Here is a 22,620-nt window from a genome sequence, read left to right as displayed (position 1 = left end):
TATGTATATGTATGTATGTATGTATGTATATGTATGTATGTATATGTATGTATCTATGTTGCTTATGTATGTCTCTCTCTTGTCTGTGTGTCATCTGCCTCTCTGTCTCTATGTCTATGTCTCTCTCTCTCTGTTATCGTCTTGTATCTCTCTCGTTATCTTCTCTGTTCTCTCATCTCTCGTCTGTTTCTCTCTCTCTTTTCTGTCTCTCTCCTCTCTTCTCTCTATCTCTGTGTCTCTCTCTATCTCTGTCTCTGTCTCTCTGTGTCTCTCTTCTGTCTGCTTCTCTTGTCTGTCTCCTGTGTCTCTCTCTCTCTCCTCTCTCTCTCTGTGTTCTCTCCTCTCTCATGTCTCTCTCTTCTGTTGTTTGGCTTCTATGTCTCTGTGTTGCTGTGTGTGGCTTCGTGGCCTCCCCTGCACTGTTTCCCTCTCACTGAAAGGGGTTCTAATTCTAATCATTGGGAGTAAGTTAGAAATTAGCAGATGTTTTGTTTTGCTTCCTGTTCAGTACCAGTTATAATTAGCCGATGCGAGTTCACTTATTTCCCTCCAGGTCTGTGGAACCAATCATTACCATCCTTCTTGCTGCACACAGAGTGTTGGTTAGACTTATTTACCACTATGGATCTGGTTAAATTGCGGCTTCTTTTCGTGCTGCATTTCTGCTTTTGTCTGGACACTGAAGGTACAGAAATCAAGCTTTTACTGCAGCCACGCAGATCTGTCTTTTCTCCATCTTTCACCCGTTTCATTCAAAACAATCAAAGTTGATTGATGTTCACATTGCTTCAAAAGGTCTAATATTTTTTTGCTCTATTTGCAGAGACTATAGTAAAGACGATTGGAAGTGGAACAGAGGTTTTCAGGCTCTGCTCCCGAGCTTTGCTGGATAACGTCACATTGATTGTGTGTAAGATTAAAACGCAGTCGAGCACCAGGGAAGACGGCTGTCGCCTCCTGTTTGACCCTGAAAAGGGCTTTGAGCAACAGTGCGGGGACAGGTTCACCCTGAAGCTGGAGAATCAAACCGTGTTTCTACGGCTAAACAATCTAAGGCCAGAGCACAGCGGGCACTACATATGTGAGTGCTCCTACCTCGAAGGCGCGAATACTCTGCATCTCCATGTTACCGTGGAAGGTATGAGCTGGCTTTGTTTTCTAAAGGTAGCCTAAATATATAAAGTCTGTCTGGTCCTGCTTTTACGCTTTTTAGACACATTTCTTAACAATTTAACAAATCTACTAACAAACTGCTTCTCTCTCCCAACTACTCTATTTATTTAATTTCTTTATTTTGTGCTGCAGGAGCCACGTTATTGAGCAATCTGCCTCACTGTGCACCGTTTGCTTCATTAAATGTTTGAAATCTAGGTTTAAAGGTCACCTGTTGTCTGAGGCCTTGCAAAAATCTTAATTTAATGCGTTTTGTTTGTTTCTGCTGTGCATCATCATTAAATCCTGATGCCTGAGGTTTTGAAAAAGCTTCCCTATGTCTGCTGCACTCCCGCCTTTATATGTTTTAAATCCAGGTTAGAAAGTCACCCGTCTTCAGATGCATTTTATTTTATTTACCTTCTGTTATTCAAATTTTGTGCTATTTTACGTAATTCATCATTAAATCATCGCTCTCTTAAACCCCTGCTTGGTTTTATGCATGCATAAATGAGTGGACTTCACTTAAACTCACGGTTCAGACATGAATGTTAAGTTTGATCGATGTCCTGGCAACATCTCTGCCCTCCATGTGACCAGCTTTATAGCGATGTTCCTATTTGTGTATATTTTTAATGACATTTTCTTTCTTTTGATCAATTTCTAGGAGATGACGCTGCCATTTCTCCGCTCACAATTATCAGTTGTATGATGGTGATTAGTGCCGCAGCTGGATTTGTTATCCTAGCTGGACTGATACTTGGACTTGCCCTCAGAAAAACACATTACAGGTGATTTCCGAGGCCTTTTCAAGCGATACTTTTATCAAGTTCAAATCTCTCAACCCTGTACTGGTTGTAACTGAACTGTTAGAAAGTATGAAATAATGGAGGAATCTATTTTGAGTTATTTAACGGATGTGGAGTGCATCCTAAACTAAAACTCAACTTATAGAAAGGTTAAATAGATAGCTAACTAGCAAGCATTGGTGATAAAGTGAGACATTTGGTGATTTATAGCGGTAGTAGGATAGATTATACTTCCAGACATGTTAGTTGTTGTCTTTTTGGTGATATTTATGGGTCTAACTCTGATCCTTTCTTATTTTCAGACACCGCAGGCAGTCTGGAGGACTTCAATTAGATGTGAGTAAAACTTTAAACTGAATCACTTCTTTAAATACTGTATATGTACAGTTTTTTAATTATCCACTTGTATAGAAAGAAAGATGTAGAAAAATATCCTACTTAGTTTCACATTTCTTTTAATCTCAGTATGCTTTTTTAAATAACTGTAAGTAAGAGAACACTTACAACATAATACTGTGCGGTCTCTCATTCTTTTGTTATTCTATTTTACCTTTGAGTGAATCTATATGTCTCCGTTTTGCATTTCACTTTGCTGACGCTATACCTAATGCAGGCGACAATTAGAGTGTCAGTTTTAGCTGTTTTATAGCTTTTTTTCTCATAATTTACAATATTCATAATAGAATCACCCCAAAAGTACCAATATCATCGTTTTAAATCGATGTTCTGGTCATTAGGTTGGAAAACGTGTGCTTCTTTTACATAATTTTCCTCAAATATCAATCTCACAGGATATTTTCAGTTTTATTTAGCTGGACTAAGGGCAATGTCTTTAGATTGAAAAGTTTGTGGTCTACAGCGACAGCAGAAATCTCTGTTTAAGTTTGGGAAATTGTTCAGATCACTTAAATTATCAGACAGTTCAAAAAACAAGTCAAATTTTCAGACACTTAATACAGTAGAGTGCAAAAATATTCATACACATGAGCTTATTCACAGTTTTTCCACATTTCAAACAAAAAGTTCAACGTATTTTATTGGAAAACAATGACTTGACCCACTCAAGGTGGTTAATTATCTTGCAGTGGCAGAAAAATATACCTGCTTTGCATGGATTTTCACAAAGAAAGATCTGAAAAAGTGATGTGAACATGTTTAACGAGGCACCGCTTGCTGCAGTTAAATGTTTGTCTCTACCATGTAATGACTGAACTTGTTGCTCATTTTTCTTTACAAAATAGAATGTAAGAAGATCTTAAAAATAGATGAAGAGCTTTGAAGAACATCCAATTTTCAACTTTTGGAAAAAAAATGCTAATCTAGATTTAGCCTTAGGTCATGCTAACACACAGATATGCTCTTAGTAGCTCTGGCTGGATGTTTAAGGTTGTTGTTCTACTGGGTGGTGTACCTCCAGACAGCTTTTGCAGCATCTTAAAGGTTTCCCTAAATGATTACCCTGTTTAGCTCCAGCTCTCATCCTATTAACTCTGACCTGGAAGCAATCCCCTCAGCATGATGCTGCCACTACCAGGGTTCAGCATTTTGAGAATGATGTTAAGGATGGTAATTTCCACCACAGATGCTGTTAAATGTCCAAATGTTTGCTTTGTTCTCTACATCGCTCTGTCATGGCTTTCTTTCACCAAACCAACAATCTCACCACTCCTCCAACAAGCCCAGATTAGTCGCCCTGTCTGCAGATTGTCCACCTGAGCTGCTTATCTTTACAACTCCTCCAGAGTAAACATGGTCCTTTTAGCTACTTCTCTGATGATGAATACTCTCCTAACCCAGCCTCTCAGTTTAGGTGGATGTCCATTTCTTGGTTGGTTTGTAGTCGGTTCCTCCTTTTTTTCCTGTTCAGCTGATGGATTGAACAGAGCTATTAGATAATAAAGCATGGGATATTGTTTTATGACCTAACCATGCCTTGGACGTCTCCACAGCTTTCCCCTTGACCTGTCTGCTGTTTGTTCTCTAATGCTCTCTAACGAGCCTCTGAGGCCAGAAACACAACGGCTGAATTCATTCTGAGTTTAAATTACACACAGATAAACTCTATGTTCTAATGGGGGGGATTTCTGAAGTCATCTAATTGTGCTGTGTTTTATGTAGGAGAAAAAGAGTAAAGGGAGGTGAATACATTGCATGCCAAGTTTTTTCTTTCTTTTTGTAAACATTTGACAAATCTTCTCGCGATTATGCAGCAATTTCCATTTGGTCTATTGCACGATGAAATACCGCAAAGTTTGGTTTCAAACAAATAAGAGGAACTAAGGTTGTTGCAAAGTGTTACATGTGTGTATGCCCCCTGATATAAGTAACCACCCATGTGCCAAACCATTTAAAGTTCTCTTCTGATAGAAGAATTGTTGAATTTTTGCACTGCATGATGTGCAAGATGGTAAATGTTTATATGAGACTTGTTCTGTTGTTCGGTGCAGCTCAGCATTCTGCCTCTCATATTTATGGCTCTTATGCATTGAGGTCAACAGATAAACTGTTTGTGCTGTTTGGAAAAGCTATAAATCCCCGCCTTGTGGTTTTAAAGTATTCGCTGGAGGTTGATGCTGATGTTGAGGCCGACCAAGATTTCCGACGGTCAGTGGTGACAGGATGTGCACAGTGACCTAAAAAACTCAGGTTTCAGTTTGACTCTGACTTCCTGATTACACTTGGTGTGCCGCATGTTTCTCTGGCCAAAGTTGAGCTTATAGCTCACCACTTCATGTTTTACGAAGTTAAGATTCATATCTGATTTTTGTTGTTGTTGTTATTTCGGGGATATTATTTAGCTGAACCTTTTGTTATCGTTTACAGGAAAAAGAAGAAAGCTCATACATCAGCCTTCAGCAGCCTACGGGAGATCTCTACCAGACTAGCTCTCATATGGATATCAACACTCTGGGGAAAAAGTCAGCGAGCAAAACTAAAAAGGCTCATTTAGCAAGCAAAGAACAAACGGAGGACATCTACGAAAACCTGTAGAACTAATTTTCCTCCATCACACTCTGTTAAGCGTGATGGAGGATCTGTGATGCTTTGGGCCTTTTCCAAAGTAGCTAATCACATATATATATATATATATATATATATATATATATATATATATATATATATATATATATATATATATACTGCCAAAGCTGTAAACAAAATATGAAACAGCCTCAACTGTGACAAACAAGGCTGGATAAGGATGCAATCTTTATCAGCTGCCATGTAAATTGAGGAGGGGGGTGGGATAAAATATCCAAAGATCATGGTTAGCAACTTTGCGTTAGCCCAAATTGGTGCAGTTTATTACCTTTTTTTTTCTTGAAACTGTATAGACTTTAAGTGTAGTTATACTTTTTTCTGAATTGACACATTGTGTCAATTAAACTTTTGTACAAAATCATAAAATGCTGTAGTGTATTTGTTTTTATGGAGCATTTATAGCCACATTATCTCCGTTAGGCGCATACGCATTTTAAATATTCTGTCGCGTTAAATCAAAAGCGAAAAAATCATGTTCTTGAACTGCTTTCTTTAGCCACGTGTGGTTGAAATCAGAAACTGTTCTGCCTCACGTCGTACGGTCTGGCAGAGAACATGTTAGTCTTATCAGATTGAAATGCGGTTCTTAGACAGGTTCTCGTTTCCTTTAGTGTCAGATAAAAAAAACAACTGGCAGACGCCACACGAGATAGGCCTCTGTTTTCAACGTTCAAGACTGATATGATGCTCATTTAACCATCTCTTATTGTATCATGAAAGTAGATGTGGTTAGTCTCTTCATCTTGAAGCAAAAGGTCAGAGCTTTTAGAAAGAGGAGGGTTTGATGTTGGCCAATAAACAAGCTTCTTTAACATCCAGTATGACTGGTGGTCAGACCTTGGTGGTCAGGATAGATGGATGGGAAGTACTGGTTTGTTCTTACTCCACATAGTGTTTGACTCATGCACATTAATTCCCTCAGTCATGATCTACACTCACCCGCCACTTTAATAGGTAAGCCTTTCCAGCTGCTCGTTAACGCAAATTTCTAATCAGCCAATCACATGGCAGCAACTCAATGCGTTTAGGCATGTAGACATGATCTGGACGATCTGCTGCAGTTCAACTCGATCCTAAGAATGGGGAAGAAAGGTGATTTAAGTGACTTTGAACGTGTCATGGTTGTTGGTGACAGACGGGCTGGTCTGAGTGTTTCAGAAATGCCAGAGGTCAGAGGAGAATGGCCAGACTGGTTCGAGCTGATAGAAAGGCAACAGTAACTCAAATAACCACTCGTTACAACCAAGGTCTGCAGAAGAGCATCTCTGAACGCACAACAAGTCGAACCTTGAGGCGGATGGGCTACAGCAGCAGAAGACCACACCAGTTGCCTCTCCTGTTAGCTAAGAACAGGAAACTGAGGCTACAATTAGCACAAGCTCATCGAAATTGGACAATAGAAGATTGGAAAAACGTTGCCCAGTTGTATGAGTCTCGATTTCTGCTGCGACAGTCGGATGGTAGGGTCAGAATTTGGCGTCTACAACATGAAAGCATGGATCCATCCTGCCTTGTATCAACGGTTCAGGCTGGTGGTGGTGTAATGGTGTGGGGGATATTTTGACACTTTGGGTCCTTTAGTACCAACTTAGACTTAGATTTAGACAACTTTATTTGTCATTTTGTATGCACAGAGTGCGTACAGAACGAAATTTTGTTTGCATACAGCTTGAAAATTACAGTAAATTACAGGATAAAGTGCAGCTGTGATTTACCAGTAAAACAATTTAAATGTAAACGATGCAGGAGAAAGAGACAGTGTGCGATCACAGTGTACAGGTGAGTGTTTTTGATGCATTTGTTGATGTAGGCTGACACAGTCATGGCGTACTCATCAATGTTGATCTTGTTCTCATAAGAATCCGACCAATCTGCAGCATCTGCGTGGTGCTATCATGTCAACATGGACCAAACTCTCTGAGGAATGTTTCCGATGCCTTGTTGAATCTACGCCACAAAGGATCAAGGCAGTTCTGAAGACAAAAGGGGGTCCAACCCGGTACTAGCAAGGTGTACCTAATAAAGAGGCCGGTGAGTGCATCTTCCTATACTGTTGAGGAAATGAAGAAGATGCCTGTCTGCTGTACCTAAAAACAAAACAACCCATTTGAACCATGAAAGTGACTCCAGGTTAGAGATGATGGAAATTAATCTGTTTTTGTCCGACCAACTGGCAGGAAGTTTGTGGCTTCTGTCATCACTGCCCCAGAGATCATTTCCCTGCACATCTGCAAGAGAACTTCCTCCAGGTAAAATTTTAAAACCTCAAAAAAAAAACCCTGCTCTTTTATTTTCTGTTCTGCCCACGACACCGAGAAACAGAACGAGGCCTTCTGAGTTGAGGAGATCTGAAACTCTCCAGACGTTGGTGAGCTCTTGGTGGTTCTGTTTCCTCTCTAAATGTTTCATGACCGGATTGACACTAACATCTATTTTTATGCTCCGCTCATAATGAAACACTGACATTATTTGTAGAACCGGGATGACCGCTCCACAAGCTTCCAGCTCCCAGCAAGTGACGTCTATCAAATGATCATCAAGCTGCCTCAGGAAGCTAAGGTGCCTCCTACCAGCGCTAATAGGAGGTCAGGAAGCTACCCAACAAAGTCTGTGAACTGCAAAGAAAACGCTACAGTGAAAAAGTATTTACCCCCTTACTGACTTTCTGTTTGCCTTTTTGTAATTCCTGAGCGTTTCGGATCATCCAAGCTGATTTTAATCTCAGACAAAAAATATTTATTTAAGTAAAAAACACTCCAAAACAGCCTGACAGAGTAATCACCCCTTAAATCTAACTGGTTGTGTCCCCTATGCAGCTTAAAATGGCATTCAAGCGTCTGTGATGACTGGCAAGAAGTTGTTTACATCACTGTGGAGGAGTTTTGGTCTTAATTTAACCACATGGCAGGATGTTAAAGCATAAACTACTCACCTACGCCACAGCATCTTGTTCTGTTTTAAGTGCAAACTTTGACTAGGCCACGTCAAAACCTTGATTTTAAAAAAACTAAATTCTAAACGTATTCCAAAGGCAGATTTGCAACAACGTTGTTCAGCTGCATCATAAGCGTGCTTGAGGTTTTAAACATCATGAATGGATATGAAAATTTTCCTTCTGGACTTGTTGGTAGCAAGCAGAACTTGTGGTTCCATTGGTTAGAAGGAGTCGTCCAGGTCTGGAAGCAGCAAAAAAAAAAAAAAAAAACTAGACTGTTACACTACCACCATCATGTTATCAACAGTTGTCAAACTCAAGGCCCGCGGGCCAAATCCGGCCCCTTGAGGCAATTTATCTGGCCCTCAAGAGCCAAAAAAGGCATATAATGTCCTAAAGTGGCGGCATCCTGCCACTAGATGTCAGTTTTCCCACAACACATTAAAACAACCCAGAAATGTCCAAAAAGAGAAAAAGTGATGCAGAGTGAGTAGTTTAAACTCTAACTTTAACTTATCAAAACTTATCAAAGTTTTTGCAGATGAACTGTTCAGCTATGCTAATTTCAATGTTACTGTGAAGTTTTAACGTTTTATGTGAACTGGAATGAAATTATGAAATCAAAAGTGTCATATATACAGGTGTAACCGGCCCTTTTAATGACTTCTTGATGCCAAAGTGGCCCAATATAGAAATGAGTTTGATACCCCTGTGTTAGACTGTTAGTTTTCCTGAAATGTTTGATATTTACCTTCCAAAAAGTTCCACTTTTTCCACCAGAAGTCTTAGTGATGATCCAGATGTTGATCCAGTTTTCCCCCTATTGTTGAACTTTGCTTCAGATGATGATCTGGGTTCTTTTATGACCTCCTGGATGAGTTATTGAAGCACTTTTGAGTTTTTTTAGTTGTTCTGGAAAGGTTCACCTCTGTTAATTAATCTCGTTATCTCACTGGAGCTCAAAGCCTCAGAAATGGGTTTGTAGTGCGTTCCAGGCTGATAGATGTCACTGATGTTGATTCTCATGTCCTTATTTTTATTTAGATCGGGGCATGATGTGTTGCTTTTTGAGATCTTTTAGCCCATTTCACACTTACATACAGGTTTGTTTAAGTTATTTAGGCCTGAAAGTAGTCAGGCTACTGAAGTTAAACTCAACTGTGGTCAATCACACTGAACATATGATTTAAAAAAGGGGAAGATTACATTTTCACACAGGGCCGGGTTGGCTGGGGTTATTTTACTCTGGTTATTTTTGTCTGGTATTAACATTTCTTTGATAATCTGACTATGAATTTTCAAGATTTCAAAAAGAAAGAGTGAAATTCCAGAAAATTAGACAATGTGAGTAAAATAAGCCTATAATGGCTAGCTGGACGACTTAAAGGTGCTTAACTTTGATGTGTTGAGGCTCAGGACCTGGTTTTCAACTATCAACTGAAACCGGATGTAAATCTGTTTAAACATAAAAAAAAAAAAAAAAGAACTAAAAACAAGCGGTTGTTTGATTACAGTTTTGAAGTGCAAAATATGTGGTCAAGAACGGATGAGTAGAAAGTCTTTCTGTGTTAAGCAGATCCTCATAACGTTGAGCTGCAATGAGTTGAGCTGTAAACTATATTTGATCTTTTAGTTAAGCCCAATCTCACAGGAAAACAGCTTCAGACTGGGACACTGATATTAATTAGTGGGGACCACATTTTACGTTTCATATTTTTAAACTCTATTTTACGTACTTATGTTCATTCGGATGCTTCTTTTTTTTACTTTGGACTTGAAAGTTGAGCCAAAGGTGTCTGCTTCCTTTTAAAAGATGCTTTTCAGCTCATGTGTTTATAAAGTTCACCTCAGCGGCTAAAGTTTAGCCGCATGAGGTGAACTGCAGGGCGGCATCTATACCGCTCAGAGTACAAGACCAGCAGCTGCAGAAGCATTGCTGCTTATTGAAGACTTGACCACCATGGGTAGATACGATCTCTGGTTTATTCTCCTCCTTCCATTCGCAGTTTGTTCTCACAACAAAGGTATGTACAACAACTGCTTACAATTTTTTTTTTTTTTACATTTCTCCAGGATATTCTTTGTTTAGAAACACTACTTTAATACTTGGTCATTAACACGTTAATTTATTACAGCAGAGCCTCCAGAGCAGCTGGTGAAAAACCACCAGGAAAGAAGCAGATTTCACTCCAGTTTGCAGAAATAAGACACAGGATGTGATCGTAATGGCCGTCTGCAGGATCAGACCAGAGAGGAGCAGAGAGGAAGAGTGTCTTTTAACCTATCGACTGAAGGAATGGCTTTAAGCAGGGTTGTGACTCCAGGTTCTCCCTCGTATCAATAAATCAGACCCTGTTTCTGCAGCTGAACAATTTAACACCAGAAAATAGTGGAAACTTAACCTGTCAGTGTTCGCCTCCTGGTGCAATAACAACTCTGCAGCTCAACATCACCGTGGAAGGTAAGAAAATGGATTTATTTGGTGTTTTTCAAATAGCTTTAATAGAATTTTATCCAATATACTCTTTTCTGTGACTGTATGTGTTAGCATATGTTAGAAGAATAATAGTCCATGAAGTGAGGAGACCTTGCGCTCTGACGTCTTAGTTGTGCTTTTTGATCACTGCTCCCAGTTCAACTAGCCTAGCATGACTAGTTCAAGAAAACAATAAAAGAAGCAAATCAAGTTTAGAAAATCAAGCCTTTATTGTTTGACATCATGGAAACATTTAAAGGAACCAACAAAGATGGCAGGAAGTGAACTTTAAACCTCCTCAAGTCTGGGTCATTTCTCATGTCTAATTTTCTATTTACAAACACAAAAAGAGACAAATATCTTCATTTTGGACACATGTCCTCTGATCCAGTGAACGTAAATTGAAAGTGTTTAGCTGTAATGACCATCATTGTATTTGGTGGAAAAAAGGGGAAGTGTGCAAGTCTAATAACATCGTCCACACTGTGAAGTACGGGGGAGGCAGCATCATCATGTTGGTATTATTGAAAGTGAAGTAATTCAGGGCATTTGTGTCACATTGTGGAATCCAAACTGTTTTCTTCAGATGTTTAATACCTTTGACCGTTTTTAGATGATGAAGACTCCCCTCCTCCTGAAGAGACATTTGCCCCTACATCTCTATTCGCTTTGATTGGAGTTGTTGAACCGGTCGTCATTTTTATTCTGTTGGGATTTATCTGCAGGAGCAAATGCCGCAGGTAGGAGATGCGTTTAGTTCTGGCCAAAGGTAAAATCATCATATTAATATTATTGAAAGCTATGCGTTTTAAAGTTAATGTATATACATGACCTGGGGCCTTGACTATTTGCTGGGTGAACAAGTATTTCTGGGAGAATTCCTGTCTGGGTTTCAGACTCTGCTTTGCTGGGTCTGCATTGGTCTCCTTTTGGGAATAGAATCTGGAGATTGTGTCACTCTTGGACATCAGTGATGAGGATTTCCCACAACTCTGTTCTGAGAAAATTTTAAGATCACAGGAATAATTTGTATCTTTGCAAACATTTTAGGCTGGTTTATTTTCTGATGGTTTATTTTCTGCTGATTAAACTGATTTATAGAGGCTTGTAGTGTTTAAATTATAATTTTTTTGTCTTTTTACGAAAGAAACCAACTGGAAGCCCCGAACTGGCATGAACTGAGCAGCACAGTATTATATAAGGTAAAATACTCTCTGAACTGTAAGATTTGTCTTCTTTTAGTCTTGGTGGTTCCTTAGTTTTTTGTTTGTTTGTTTGTTTTTAACAGGAAGCAGTGAAGGCTGAGCCAGACCACTTCAGACAGGAAGAGGCGGAGCTTTATTCTAAGGCCAAAATGGTCTTTTGTCAAACTAGAAATGAATAAAACATGCGTGAAAGAGTTTATCCAGATTAGGAGATGACTTCACCTCCTTCACGTGAGCAATGTTTGCCTCAAGATTTTAAAAAATTGCTGTTTAAAAGTTAATATGCAAAGTTACTTCACTATATTGTTTTATAATTCAGTTTTCTCATGTTACACATATATTTTCACCTTCAGGTGTTAATGAGTTTCATTGAGGCATTAAACTGAACATTGAATGTCATAATATATTTGGGCAGGGAAATTATTATTTCCACTGGTGTTTGTTCAACTATAAATGGTTATATAAAATCCAACCATGATGAATTTCTAAAATAAGAAATAGTAGCCAATTGAATTTTTGTTTAGAGCTTTAATTGTTCCCTAAGGTCCACTGGGTCAAAAACATTTGTAGAGGCTCAAATTTATACAGAAACTAATATTTGGGCAAATGTCTCATAGCGAGTTGCATCTGGTAAATATTTCCTTAACCATCAGCAGGTTTCAGGCTGACATCTGCCTGGATGTTTTTTGTTGGAGAACTGGAAGCTATTGGTTTCCTTCATGGGCCATGTAGTCCTCTCTGCCTAATTAAAAGCTTAATTTGGTAAAACATACTTTTGTATTTTTGTGTTTTCTCAAATGTAACAAATATGGAGCTCCGTTTATTATACCTGCTGCCTCTAGATGCTATTTTCTAGAAACATAATCATTCCATTCATTTTTACACCGTTGACTGTCATGTCAATTTTCAACTAATAAGCATTTCTGGGTGCTTCGTCCAGCTTTTCCTTAATTACACATGATTGACATTAAATTTCCTATGGACATTATAAGCACCCGGTGTAAGATTCTCCACTGAAACTGGAAATAAATGGGTTTAAAAATAAAAACAAGTGGTTATCTGATATTTGTTTCACAGTGCAAAATCTCAATTTGAAGTAAAAGTCCTTTTTAGTGGTGAAAAAAAGATGATTTGTCATGTCGGCGTTCTGTGAGACGCAACAACTAGAGAAAACTGATAGTTTAAATGGTTTATTGACAAAAACTTGTAAGTAAATATTTCTTTGGGGTCCAGTCCTTTTTAGCCTTGTCCACATGTTGCTGGAAATCTGGGAAAATGAATACGTTTTTATGAGCTTTGGCCTTTAATCCTCACAAAAACGTCACTAAAATCGATTATTTCTGAAGATTCTGGCCAAAGTGGAGAATTTAAGAAAAGCTTGGTTTTGGTAAAATAGAGTTTTAAGGTCCCACACTTGAAAATCTGTGACAATGTGTTGATTGATGATGTCACACATGTGACCATTGTTATAGACGTGGCCATGCAGTGGAGGAAAAATGAATTTTAGCAGAGAGGGGCTGATTTTTACGTTGGTTCAGCTGCTTTTTGCTTGTTTGTTTCCACAAGCCCCGCTGCTCTCATAGTTTGAGGTGCAAAGGAGAAAGATGAGTTTGTCACCCCCCAACATGGAGGGACCACATGGCTGTTTTTAAAGGATTCTGGTTGGCTGACAGTTGCTCCTGTGACCCCAGTGCTGTTGATCTGGGACCCCTGACACCAGATTTTAAACCAAGTGTCACTGCTTTGGGTTTTAAGTTAGTGATTTTAAATTAGATGGTCATATCAGAGCAGTTGTTAGATCATGTTTTTAATCACTAAAAACATGATCTAAATTCTTTCTGTCAAGGCAACTCCTTGAAACGTTGATCCATGCTTTTATATGATCCCACCTGGATTACTGTAACGGACTCCATGCTGGAGTGAGTCAGTCTTTGCTTTCTCGTCTACAGCTGGTTCAAATCCCGGCTGCTCGTCTTTTAACAGGTACTCCAAAAACAGCATATTGCCCCTATTCTGGCCTCACTCCATTGACTCCCAGTGCATTTTAGAGTTCATTTTAAAATTAAAAGTGTTTGAATGACCCGCCGTACCTCTCTGAGCTTTTTCATCCTTACTCGCCCTCTCGGACCCTCAGGTCAGCTGAACTGCATCTCCTGGAGGTACCGAGGTCTAAAAGGAAGCTCAGAGGGGGCGGGACCTTTTCTATTATTGGTCATCCATAGTGGAATAACCTGTGTCTACACATAAGAGAGACTCCTTCACTGCTCGCCTTTAAAACTCGCCTTAAAACCCACTATTGTTTTTTGTTTTTTACCACTAGCGAGACTTAGTTTTCATTTTAAATTGGTTTTATTGTTTATTTTAAGAGTTTTTATGCATGATCTTTTTATCTTAGCTATTTATAATGGATGTGTTTTAGCTTGTAAAGCACTTTATTTCAGTTGTTGGCTGTTTTTAAGCACTTTATAAATAAAGATGGTATGGTATATGGGTTTTAGCTTCTCTGTACTCTGCCATTATGGGTTGGCATGTTTGCAACAATGGTCAGTGGTGTATTTGTGGGTTCGTGTGGATCAAAATGATCCCATGTTTACAATATTATTTAAAAAAAATTATTTGGGGGAGACTTTTGTGTTTTTATTAAGGCTCTGCTACATGTGTACAAGGCCTTAACCTCCTCCTGACTGACCTTGTTGGGCTGCAGCGGTTCAGAGTCGCCTGAACAGGAAGAGGTGACGCACACGTCACCTGCACACAGCCCTGAGGCTACGGCACGAGTAGAAATTATATTTTGTTAGATCTTCTTTACATGTTAAGACAAATCCCTCATAAAGAGAAGTGCAAGATTAAGTTTTTGTTTTTACAATTCCTGTTTGTGCACCTGCATCGGTGGAGATCATATACTGTGACTGTAGGAGGCGCTGTTTCTGCTGTATCCTTCAAAGATTTAGTTTTATTTTATGACTATTAAACAGACCAGAAGATCTAAATCAAATATTTAAATGAGGATGAGCATTTAACTCAAAAACTTTTTGTATTGCATCTGAACATGCTGTGGGAAACACCCCACTGAGTGTGGATGACGTCCTGCTATAACGAGTTTAGCTTTAAACTATTTTTGAACCTTGTCTCTTTTTTTCTGTTTTTTATTTGTCTAAAATGTCACAGAAAAACAGCATCAGTCTGGAATACTGATGTATTTCCTACTGTGAACTGTTCAGCCCACGTTCTTGAGCAAGACTTTAATGTGAACCACATTCTATACTTAGTATTTTTTATTTTTTCAACTTATTTTTGAGCATCTGAATGCTTTTTTTAAACTTTTGACTTGAAAGTTCAAACAAAGTTGTTGCTCCTTTAAATAAAAAAAAGGCCTTTACCGCTCACATGTTTATAAAGTTAAAGAATCTGCGGTTTAGCTGCTGAGGTAAACTGCAGCGCGGCGTCTGTACCGCTCAGAGACACGACCGGCAGCTGCAGAAGCCTCGATGCTTATTGAAGACTTGACCACCATGAGAAGATACGATCTCTGGTTTATTCTCCTCCTTCCATTTACATTTTATCCTCACAACAAAGGTATGTAGAAGAACTGCTTGGATAAAATGTGTTTTACATTTGTCCAGGTTATTTGTTGTTTAAAACTGCTATCAATGACAGACGACATCCTACAATCCCAATTTTAATACTTGCTTGGTTTATTACAGCAGAGCCTCCAGAGCAGCTGGTGAAAACCATCAGGAAAGAAGCAGATTTCACTCCAGTCTGCAGCAATAAGACACAGGATATGATCGTAATGGCCGTCTGCAGGATCAGACCAGTGAGGAACGAGGAAGAAGAGTGTCTTTTAACCTATCGACTGAAGGATGGCTTTAAGCAGGGTTGTGGCTCCAGGTTCTCCCTCATATCAATAAATCAGACCCTGTTTCTGCAGCTGAACAATTTAACACCAGAAAATAGTGGAAACTTAACCTGTCAGTGTGTACATCCTGTTGGAACAATTACTCTACAGCTCAACATCACTGTGGAAGGTAAGAAAAGTAATTTATTTTTTTAGTTTTTTTAGATAATTTTGGTAAATAGTTGTGTGTCTATGTGTGGACAGGTATACACATGGTGATGAAATGTGTTCCAACCTTGGAGCTAGCATTAAGATGAACCCTATCTAGTGTACAGCATATATTGCTATGCTTTCAGACGTATTGGTTAAACCCAGATGATTGTGTCTTGGATTTATAAGCTTCAGATTTTAAATGAATAAAATTTCAGTCAAAGAAAAGCACACCAGTGAGCATAATTCAATTCAACCCATCAAACTCACTACTTTATTGTGTGCTGTCATGGAAACATAAAAAAAAAAACAAAAAAAACAAAACAGCAAAGATGGCAGGAACTGAATTTTGAACCTCCTCATGTCTGGTTATTTCCAGATGAGGAAGAAGCCATTCCCTCAAAAACAACATAAAAACGAGATTTGTTTGCAAATACGTGCACGGCTAAAACCTGTTAATTGCGGACGCATGTCCTCTGATCCAATTAAACTAAAACAGATGTGTTTAGCTGTAATGACCATCATTACATTTGGTGGAAAGCGGAAGAAGTTTGCAAGGCTAACATTACCGCCCTGACTGTGAAACACGGAGGTGACGTTTTCTTCCTGTTAAGGTTATTTCTGTGCTTTACAGTCTAAATGGGGAGAGAATGGCTTCAGTTCAACAAAGTCGATGATTTTTCCGATTGTTCGTCACCAAACCCTGATTTTAGTCCCGCAGGAAATTTGTGAGCCGAGCTGAAAACAAGCCTGACCCAGTTAAACCAGTTCTGCCAGGAGGAACAGGGCCAATTGCTGTAAACTATCACGATTTTGCTAATCTAAGCCGACCTGAAACATGAACATTTTGGTTTGAATTAATTTTAAGGAAGTGAGAAAGGTGACTATATCTCTTTAACACATTTTAATTTTACATCTGGTTTTAACCGTATGTCTATGACTGTTCTTCTTTAAAGACGAGGAAACCACCAGACGGATACAAACAACTTCATACATGGGTCTAATTGTTGTAACTGGACTTGTCATGGTTTTCATCGGCGCAACTAGAGTCATTCTGGGATTTGTCTACAGAGATATTTCTCCTGGGTAAGACACTTTAGCATCTCCACAGGATTTATTACCACTGGAATAATCTGTCATTATCACAAGAGTTCAACTGAATTATTTTCTGCTTGATCAGATTTTGTGTCTACAAACAATGTTACACATAGGATTTATGTTTAGGATGAAAACAAAACACATTTAAACTGATCATTGACAGCTTGTAGTGTTTTAAATCTGTTTTTTGTGTCTTTTTTTTTTTTTTTACAAAAGAAACCGACTGGAAGCCCTGACCAGGCATGAACTGAGCAGCACAGTATTATACAAGGTAAAATACTATCTGAACTGTAAGATTTGTCTTCTTTTAGTCTTGGTGGCACATTAGTTTTTTTTTTTCGTTTGTTTTTAACAGGAAGCAGTGAAGGCTGAGCCGGACCACTTCAGACAGGAAGAGGCGGAGCTTTATTCTAAAGCCAAAATGGTCTTTTGTCAAACTAGAAATGAATAAAACATGCTTGAAAGAGTTTATACAGATTAAGAGAGGATTTCACCTCCTTCACGTGAGCAATGTTTGTCTCAAGATTTTAAAAAAAGTGCTGTTTAAAAGTTAGTTTGTGAAGTTACTTCACTATGTAGTTTATAACTCAGTTTTCTCATGTTACACAGATATTTTTTCACCTTCAGGTGTTAATGAATTTCATTAAACTGAACATAGGCTTTAATGTCATACTATTTGGGCAGTGAAATTATTCTTTTTACTGGTGTTTGTTCAGCCTTGAATGGTTATACAATATCCAACCTTGATGAATTTCTAAAATGAGAAATGGTAGGCAGTTTAATTTTTATTTAGGAGCTTTAATTGTTCTAAGCTCCACTGGGTCAAAAACATTTGTAGAGGCTTGAACTTATACAGACACTTAATCAATATTTGGGTAAATGTCTCATAGCAAGTTGCATCTGGTAAATATTTCCTTAACCATCAGCAGGTTTCAGGTTGACATCTGCCTGGATGTTTTTGTTGGAGAACTGGAAGCTATTGGTTTCCTTCATGGGCCATGTAGTCCTCTCTGCCTAATTAAAAGCTTAATTTGGTAAAACATACTATTGTATTTTTGTGTTTTCTTAACTGCGACGGCTATAATGCTCTGTTCCCAGAACTATATTGTTGGTTTGTTATACCTACTTCCTCTAGGTGCTATGTTCTAGAAAGTTAATCATTCCTTTCATTTTTATGCAGATGACTGTCAGGTTAAATGTCCACTAAAAGTGCATTTCTTGGTGCTTTTTTTCCCCAGATTTTCCTTGATTGCATGATTTATGTAAAATTAGCTATGGACAGGCTAGGATCCTGGTGTAAAGTTCTCAACTGAAACTGGACATAATTCTAATGAAAAAAAGGTTAACAATAAATAAATAAATAAAACAAGTGGTTATCAGATTTTTGTTTTAAAGTCCAAAATTTTAAATTGAAATAAAAGGCCTTCTTAGTGATCAGAAACGGATGAGTTGTCATGTCAGCATTCTGTAAGGCTCCTGTAGAGGCAACAACTACTGACAACTGATAAGTTAAATGGTTTAGTGACAAAAACGGGTCAGTAAATGTTTCTTTTGGTCTCAAAGTGATCTAGAAAGGCACTGAGGAAGGGAGGTAGTTGTTAGTGTTTGAGAACTGATGATGATGGAGAGGAGAAAACTGACCTCTACTTTCTGTGGAGATGGAGTTCCAGAAGGAAGGTGAGTTCACCCTCATAGGCTGAGGTTTGAAATTGTTGTGAGTAGTTTAAGTTAGTAATGATCCTTTGTTTCCAGATGAATGTGCCGAAGACGGCGGAGCACTGGAGGATGGAGAGGCAGGTGAGGAATGCTGGGTCATGGAAGAGCCCTCACAGTGGGTCCAGGAAAACAGCACTGGGGGCGTTGAGGAGATTAATGGTGGGATTTCCTGAATGAGTTTTACCAAGAACTCTGAGGATGAAGAGGCAATGGACAAACATCCTGGATGGAGCCATTGGACCAGCAGTGAGGATGTCTGCAAGGGAGGACACAAGGAAGCACGAGAAAGAACATAGGAAGATCACATGTAAAGATATAAGGCCTGATTACCACTCGGTGAGAAGGAACGATCTGGCATTTGCCTCAGGGACACCCAGCCATCTTAGACATGTCCACACGTAGCCAGATATCAGGGAAACTGAAATAATTTTTATGTGCTTGTATCTTTGGTCCACATGAAAACTCAGTTTTACATCTATAAAATCAAGAGAAGTCAAATGTATTTGTTAAGCACTTTTCAGTAACACAACAATTCAAAGTGCACCACAGTCTGCGACAAATAATGCGGCCTTGATGTCACGTGTGTGACCGCTGTTCTAGACGTGGCCATGCAGTGGAGAAAATTAATCAAAGAGGAGCTGATTTTTACATGGATTCAGACGCTTTTTGCCCGTTTCTTTTCACAAGCCCAACAAATCTAATAGTTTTAGGGTAAAAAGAGAAAGATCCTCCCAACACTGAGGGACCACATTGTTGTTTGGAAGGATCCTGATTGGCTGAGAAAGGTTTTAACTTCGCTGTACACTGCCCCCTCTGTTAGGCATGTTTAAAACAACACTCATTGGCGTATTTGTGTGTGTCCGTGTGGATGAAACCCTTTCTGAAGACTATCCCATGTTTACAATATTATTTATAAAAGCTGTTTGGGGGATATATTTGTTTTTATAAAGACCCGGTTGGATGTGTCAATCAACCTCTTCCTGATTGACCTGGTTGGTCTGCATCTTCAGAGATGCCTGCTGGTCAACGCACAACCTGCACACACCCCTGTGGATACTAACCTGACTCTCGCCAGCTGTATGTCGCTCCGCCTAGCTTCACTCACATCCATCTGGGACATCTCCCATAGAGAGTGATTTCTCCAATTTTATTGTCCAGCCAATCAGGACGCAGGGCTGGAGTTTCATAGATGTGACGTAGTGGAGACGAGACCGTGACGTGAGACAGAAGGCAATGGCGGCTCGCATCTAGGAAGCAAGCGTTAACATTGATGCTGCTATTTCTTCCTTGTTGTCCAATCAACCTAATATTGTTTCATTAAAAGAACATCAGAGAACACCTCTGAAGGCTTTTGTTTGTGGAAACGATGTTTTCGCCCTTCTCCCGACCGGATTTGGCAAGTTTTGTTTTCCGGGGCGCGCCCATGGCTTAGCGGTTAGCGCGAACCATGTTAGGAGGCCTTTAGTCCTCGACGCAGTCGGCCCAGGATCGACTCCGACCCGCTGCGCTTTGCCGCCTGTCTTCCCCCCTCTTCCTGTCAGCTCACTATCAATATAACGCGTTTTTTTTTTTTCTGCGTCACACTCACAGCGTCACAGGTTAGCTTCGGTGTGAGTGGTTGAAATAGCACGTTGATAAAGATGACAGACAAGTGGCTTATCAAATCATATGCAAGAATTTTTGATAAGGCCCAGCCTTAAAAAAAGGCAATTCCTATGGAGATGTCCCAGATGGATGAGTGGAGCTAGGCGGAGCGACATACAGCTGGCGAGAGTCAGGTTATGTGGATACAGCATGAGTAGAAAGTTATATTTTGATACTTTTGATGTTATTAGAATATTTCCCTGACAAACAAAAGTGAAAATGTAACTCTTTTTCTTTTGCAATTCCTATACATGCACCTGTATCATATACTGTGATTGTAGGAGGCGCTGTTTCTTATGTATCACTCAAGGGTATTTTATTTTATGACAGGTCAAAAAATCTAAATCAAATATCTAAATAACGAAAAGCATTTAACTTAAAAAAAGTGCCTTGTTGTATTGTATGTGAGCCCGATGTTGGAAACCCACTGAAGGTAGAGCTGACCCTCCTGACTTCCTGCTGCAATGAGTTTAGTAATAAAATATATTTGCGTTTTGAGTTGATCCCAATCACAGAAAAACAGCTTCAGACTGAGACACTGATGTATTTCCTTATGTGAACTGCTCAGCCCATGTTCTTAAGCAAGACTTTACTGTAGACCACATTCTATAGTGTGTATTTTTTTTTTTTTTTTTACTTTTTTCTGTGCATCTGAATGCATTTTGAACTTTTGACTTGAAAGTTGAAACAAAGTTGTTGTTGTTCCTTTAAAAAAAAAAAAAAAGGCCTTTGCCGCTCACATGTTTATAAAGTTAAAGAATCTGCGGTTTAGCTGCTGAGGTAAACTGCAGGGCGGCATCTATACCGCTCAGAGACACGACCAGCAGCTGCAGAAGCACTGCTGCTTATTGAAGACTTGACCAGCATGAGAAGATACGATCTCTGGTTTATTCTCCTCCTTCCATTTATATTTGGCTCTTACAATAAAGGTATGTAGAGGGACTGCTTGGCTAAAATGTGTTTGTCCAGGTTATTTTTGTTTAAAACTGCTATGAATGACAGACGACATCTTCCAATTCCAAATTTAATACTTGCTCGGTTTATTACAGCAGAGCCTCCAGAGCAGCTGGTGAAAAACATCAGGAAAGAAGCAGATTTCACTCCAGTCTGCAGCAATAAGACACAGAATGCGATTGTAATGGCCGTCTGCAGGATCAGACCAGAGAGGAGCAGAGAAGAAGAGTGTCTTTTAACCTACCGACAGAAAAAAGGCTTTAAGCAGGAATGTGACTCCAGGTTCTCACTCATATCAATAAATCAGACCCTGTTTCTGCAGCTGAACAATTTAACACCAGAAAATAGTGGAAACTTAACCTGTCAGTGCGCACTTCCTGTTGGAACATTTACTCTACAGCTCAACATCACCGTGAAATGTAAGAAAATTGATTTATTTGGTGTTTTTCAAATAGCTTTAATAGAATTTTATCCAATGTACACTTTTCTGTAACTGTATGTGTGAGTATATATTATAAAAATAATAGTGCGTGAAGTGAGGAGACCTTGCGCTCCGTTGTGCTTTTTGATCACTGCTCCCAGTTCAACTAGCCTAGCATGGCTAGTTCAAGAAAACAATAAAAGAAGCAAATTAAGTTTAGAAAATCAAGCCTTTATTGTTTGACATCATGGAAACATCCAAAGGAACCAACAAAGATGGCAGGAGGAGAACTTTGAACCTCCTCAAGTCTGGGTCATTCCTTATGTCTAATTTCTAATTGGCAAACGCACATAGAGACAAATATCTTCATTTTGGACGTATGTCCTCTGATCCAATGAACGTAGAATGGAAGTGTTTAGCTGTAATGACCATCATTACATTTGGTGGAAAAAAGGGGAAGTTTGCAAGTCTAATAACATCGTCCTGACTGTGAAGTACGAGGGAGGCAGCATCATCATGTTGGTATTATTGAAAGTGAAGTAATTCAGGGCGTTGTGTCACATTGTGGAATCCAAACAGTTGTGTTCAGATGTTTAATACCTTCGACTGTTTTTAGATGAAGACTCCCCTCCTCCTGAAGAGACAACTGCTTCTATATCTGCCTCTACATCTGCCTCTACATCTCTATTCGCTTTGATTGGAGTTGTTGAACCGGTCATCATTTTTATTCTGCTGGGATTTATCTGCAGGAGCAAATGCCACAGGTAGGAGATAAGTTTATTTCTGACCAAAGGTAAAATCATCATATTAATATTATTGAAAGCTATGCATTTTAAAGCTAATTTACATATATTTAGTGGTTTTCCTGTTTTTATCTTGCCTCCTCTAAAATACTGAGAGAAACTTGGGGCATTAAATTTTTTTTTTGTCTTTTTACAACAGAAACCGACTGGAAGCCCTGAACTGGCATGAACTGAGCAGCACAGTGTTATACAAGGTAAAATACTATCTGAACTGTAAGATTTGTTTTCTTTTAGTCTTGGTGGCACATAAGTTTTTCTTTTTCGTTTGTTTTTAACAGGAAGCAGTGAAGGCTGAGCCAGACCACTTCAGACAGGAA

At 39.0% G+C, this 22,620-nt stretch overlaps 1 protein-coding gene and 2 long non-coding RNA genes across 3 annotated transcripts; all 3 read left to right on the top strand.

Annotated features, from left to right (window-relative positions):
* Nucleotides 1-474: 474 nt before the first annotated feature.
* Nucleotides 475-5,194, top strand: LOC110366880. Its single transcript, XM_021310417.2, has 5 exons — nt 475-685; nt 824-1,138; nt 1,820-1,943; nt 2,264-2,297; nt 4,785-5,194. Exons 1-5 carry the CDS (start codon nt 484-486, stop codon nt 4,950-4,952), a joined length of 843 nt encoding a protein of 280 aa, XP_021166092.2. The 5' UTR covers nt 475-483; the 3' UTR covers nt 4,953-5,194.
* Nucleotides 5,195-11,012: 5,818 nt separating this feature from the next.
* LOC118557906 lies at nt 11,013-11,984 on the top strand. The gene is made up of 3 exons (XR_004928101.1): nt 11,013-11,154; nt 11,562-11,616; nt 11,703-11,984. It is a non-coding gene; the product is annotated as an uncharacterized LOC118557906 (long non-coding RNA).
* Nucleotides 11,985-16,327: 4,343 nt separating this feature from the next.
* On the top strand, nt 16,328-17,809 carry LOC118557905. The gene is made up of 3 exons (XR_004928100.1): nt 16,328-16,753; nt 16,982-17,036; nt 17,121-17,809. It is a non-coding gene; the product is annotated as an uncharacterized LOC118557905 (long non-coding RNA).
* The last annotated feature ends 4,811 nt before the right edge of the window (nt 17,810-22,620 follow it).

This window comes from Fundulus heteroclitus, chromosome 24, assembly GCF_011125445.2.
Source record: "Fundulus heteroclitus isolate FHET01 chromosome 24, MU-UCD_Fhet_4.1, whole genome shotgun sequence".
Taxonomy (NCBI): domain Eukaryota; kingdom Metazoa; phylum Chordata; class Actinopteri; order Cyprinodontiformes; family Fundulidae; genus Fundulus; species Fundulus heteroclitus.
Note: the sequence above shows the minus strand (reverse complement) of the source record. Positions and strands in the feature narration are given on the sequence as shown.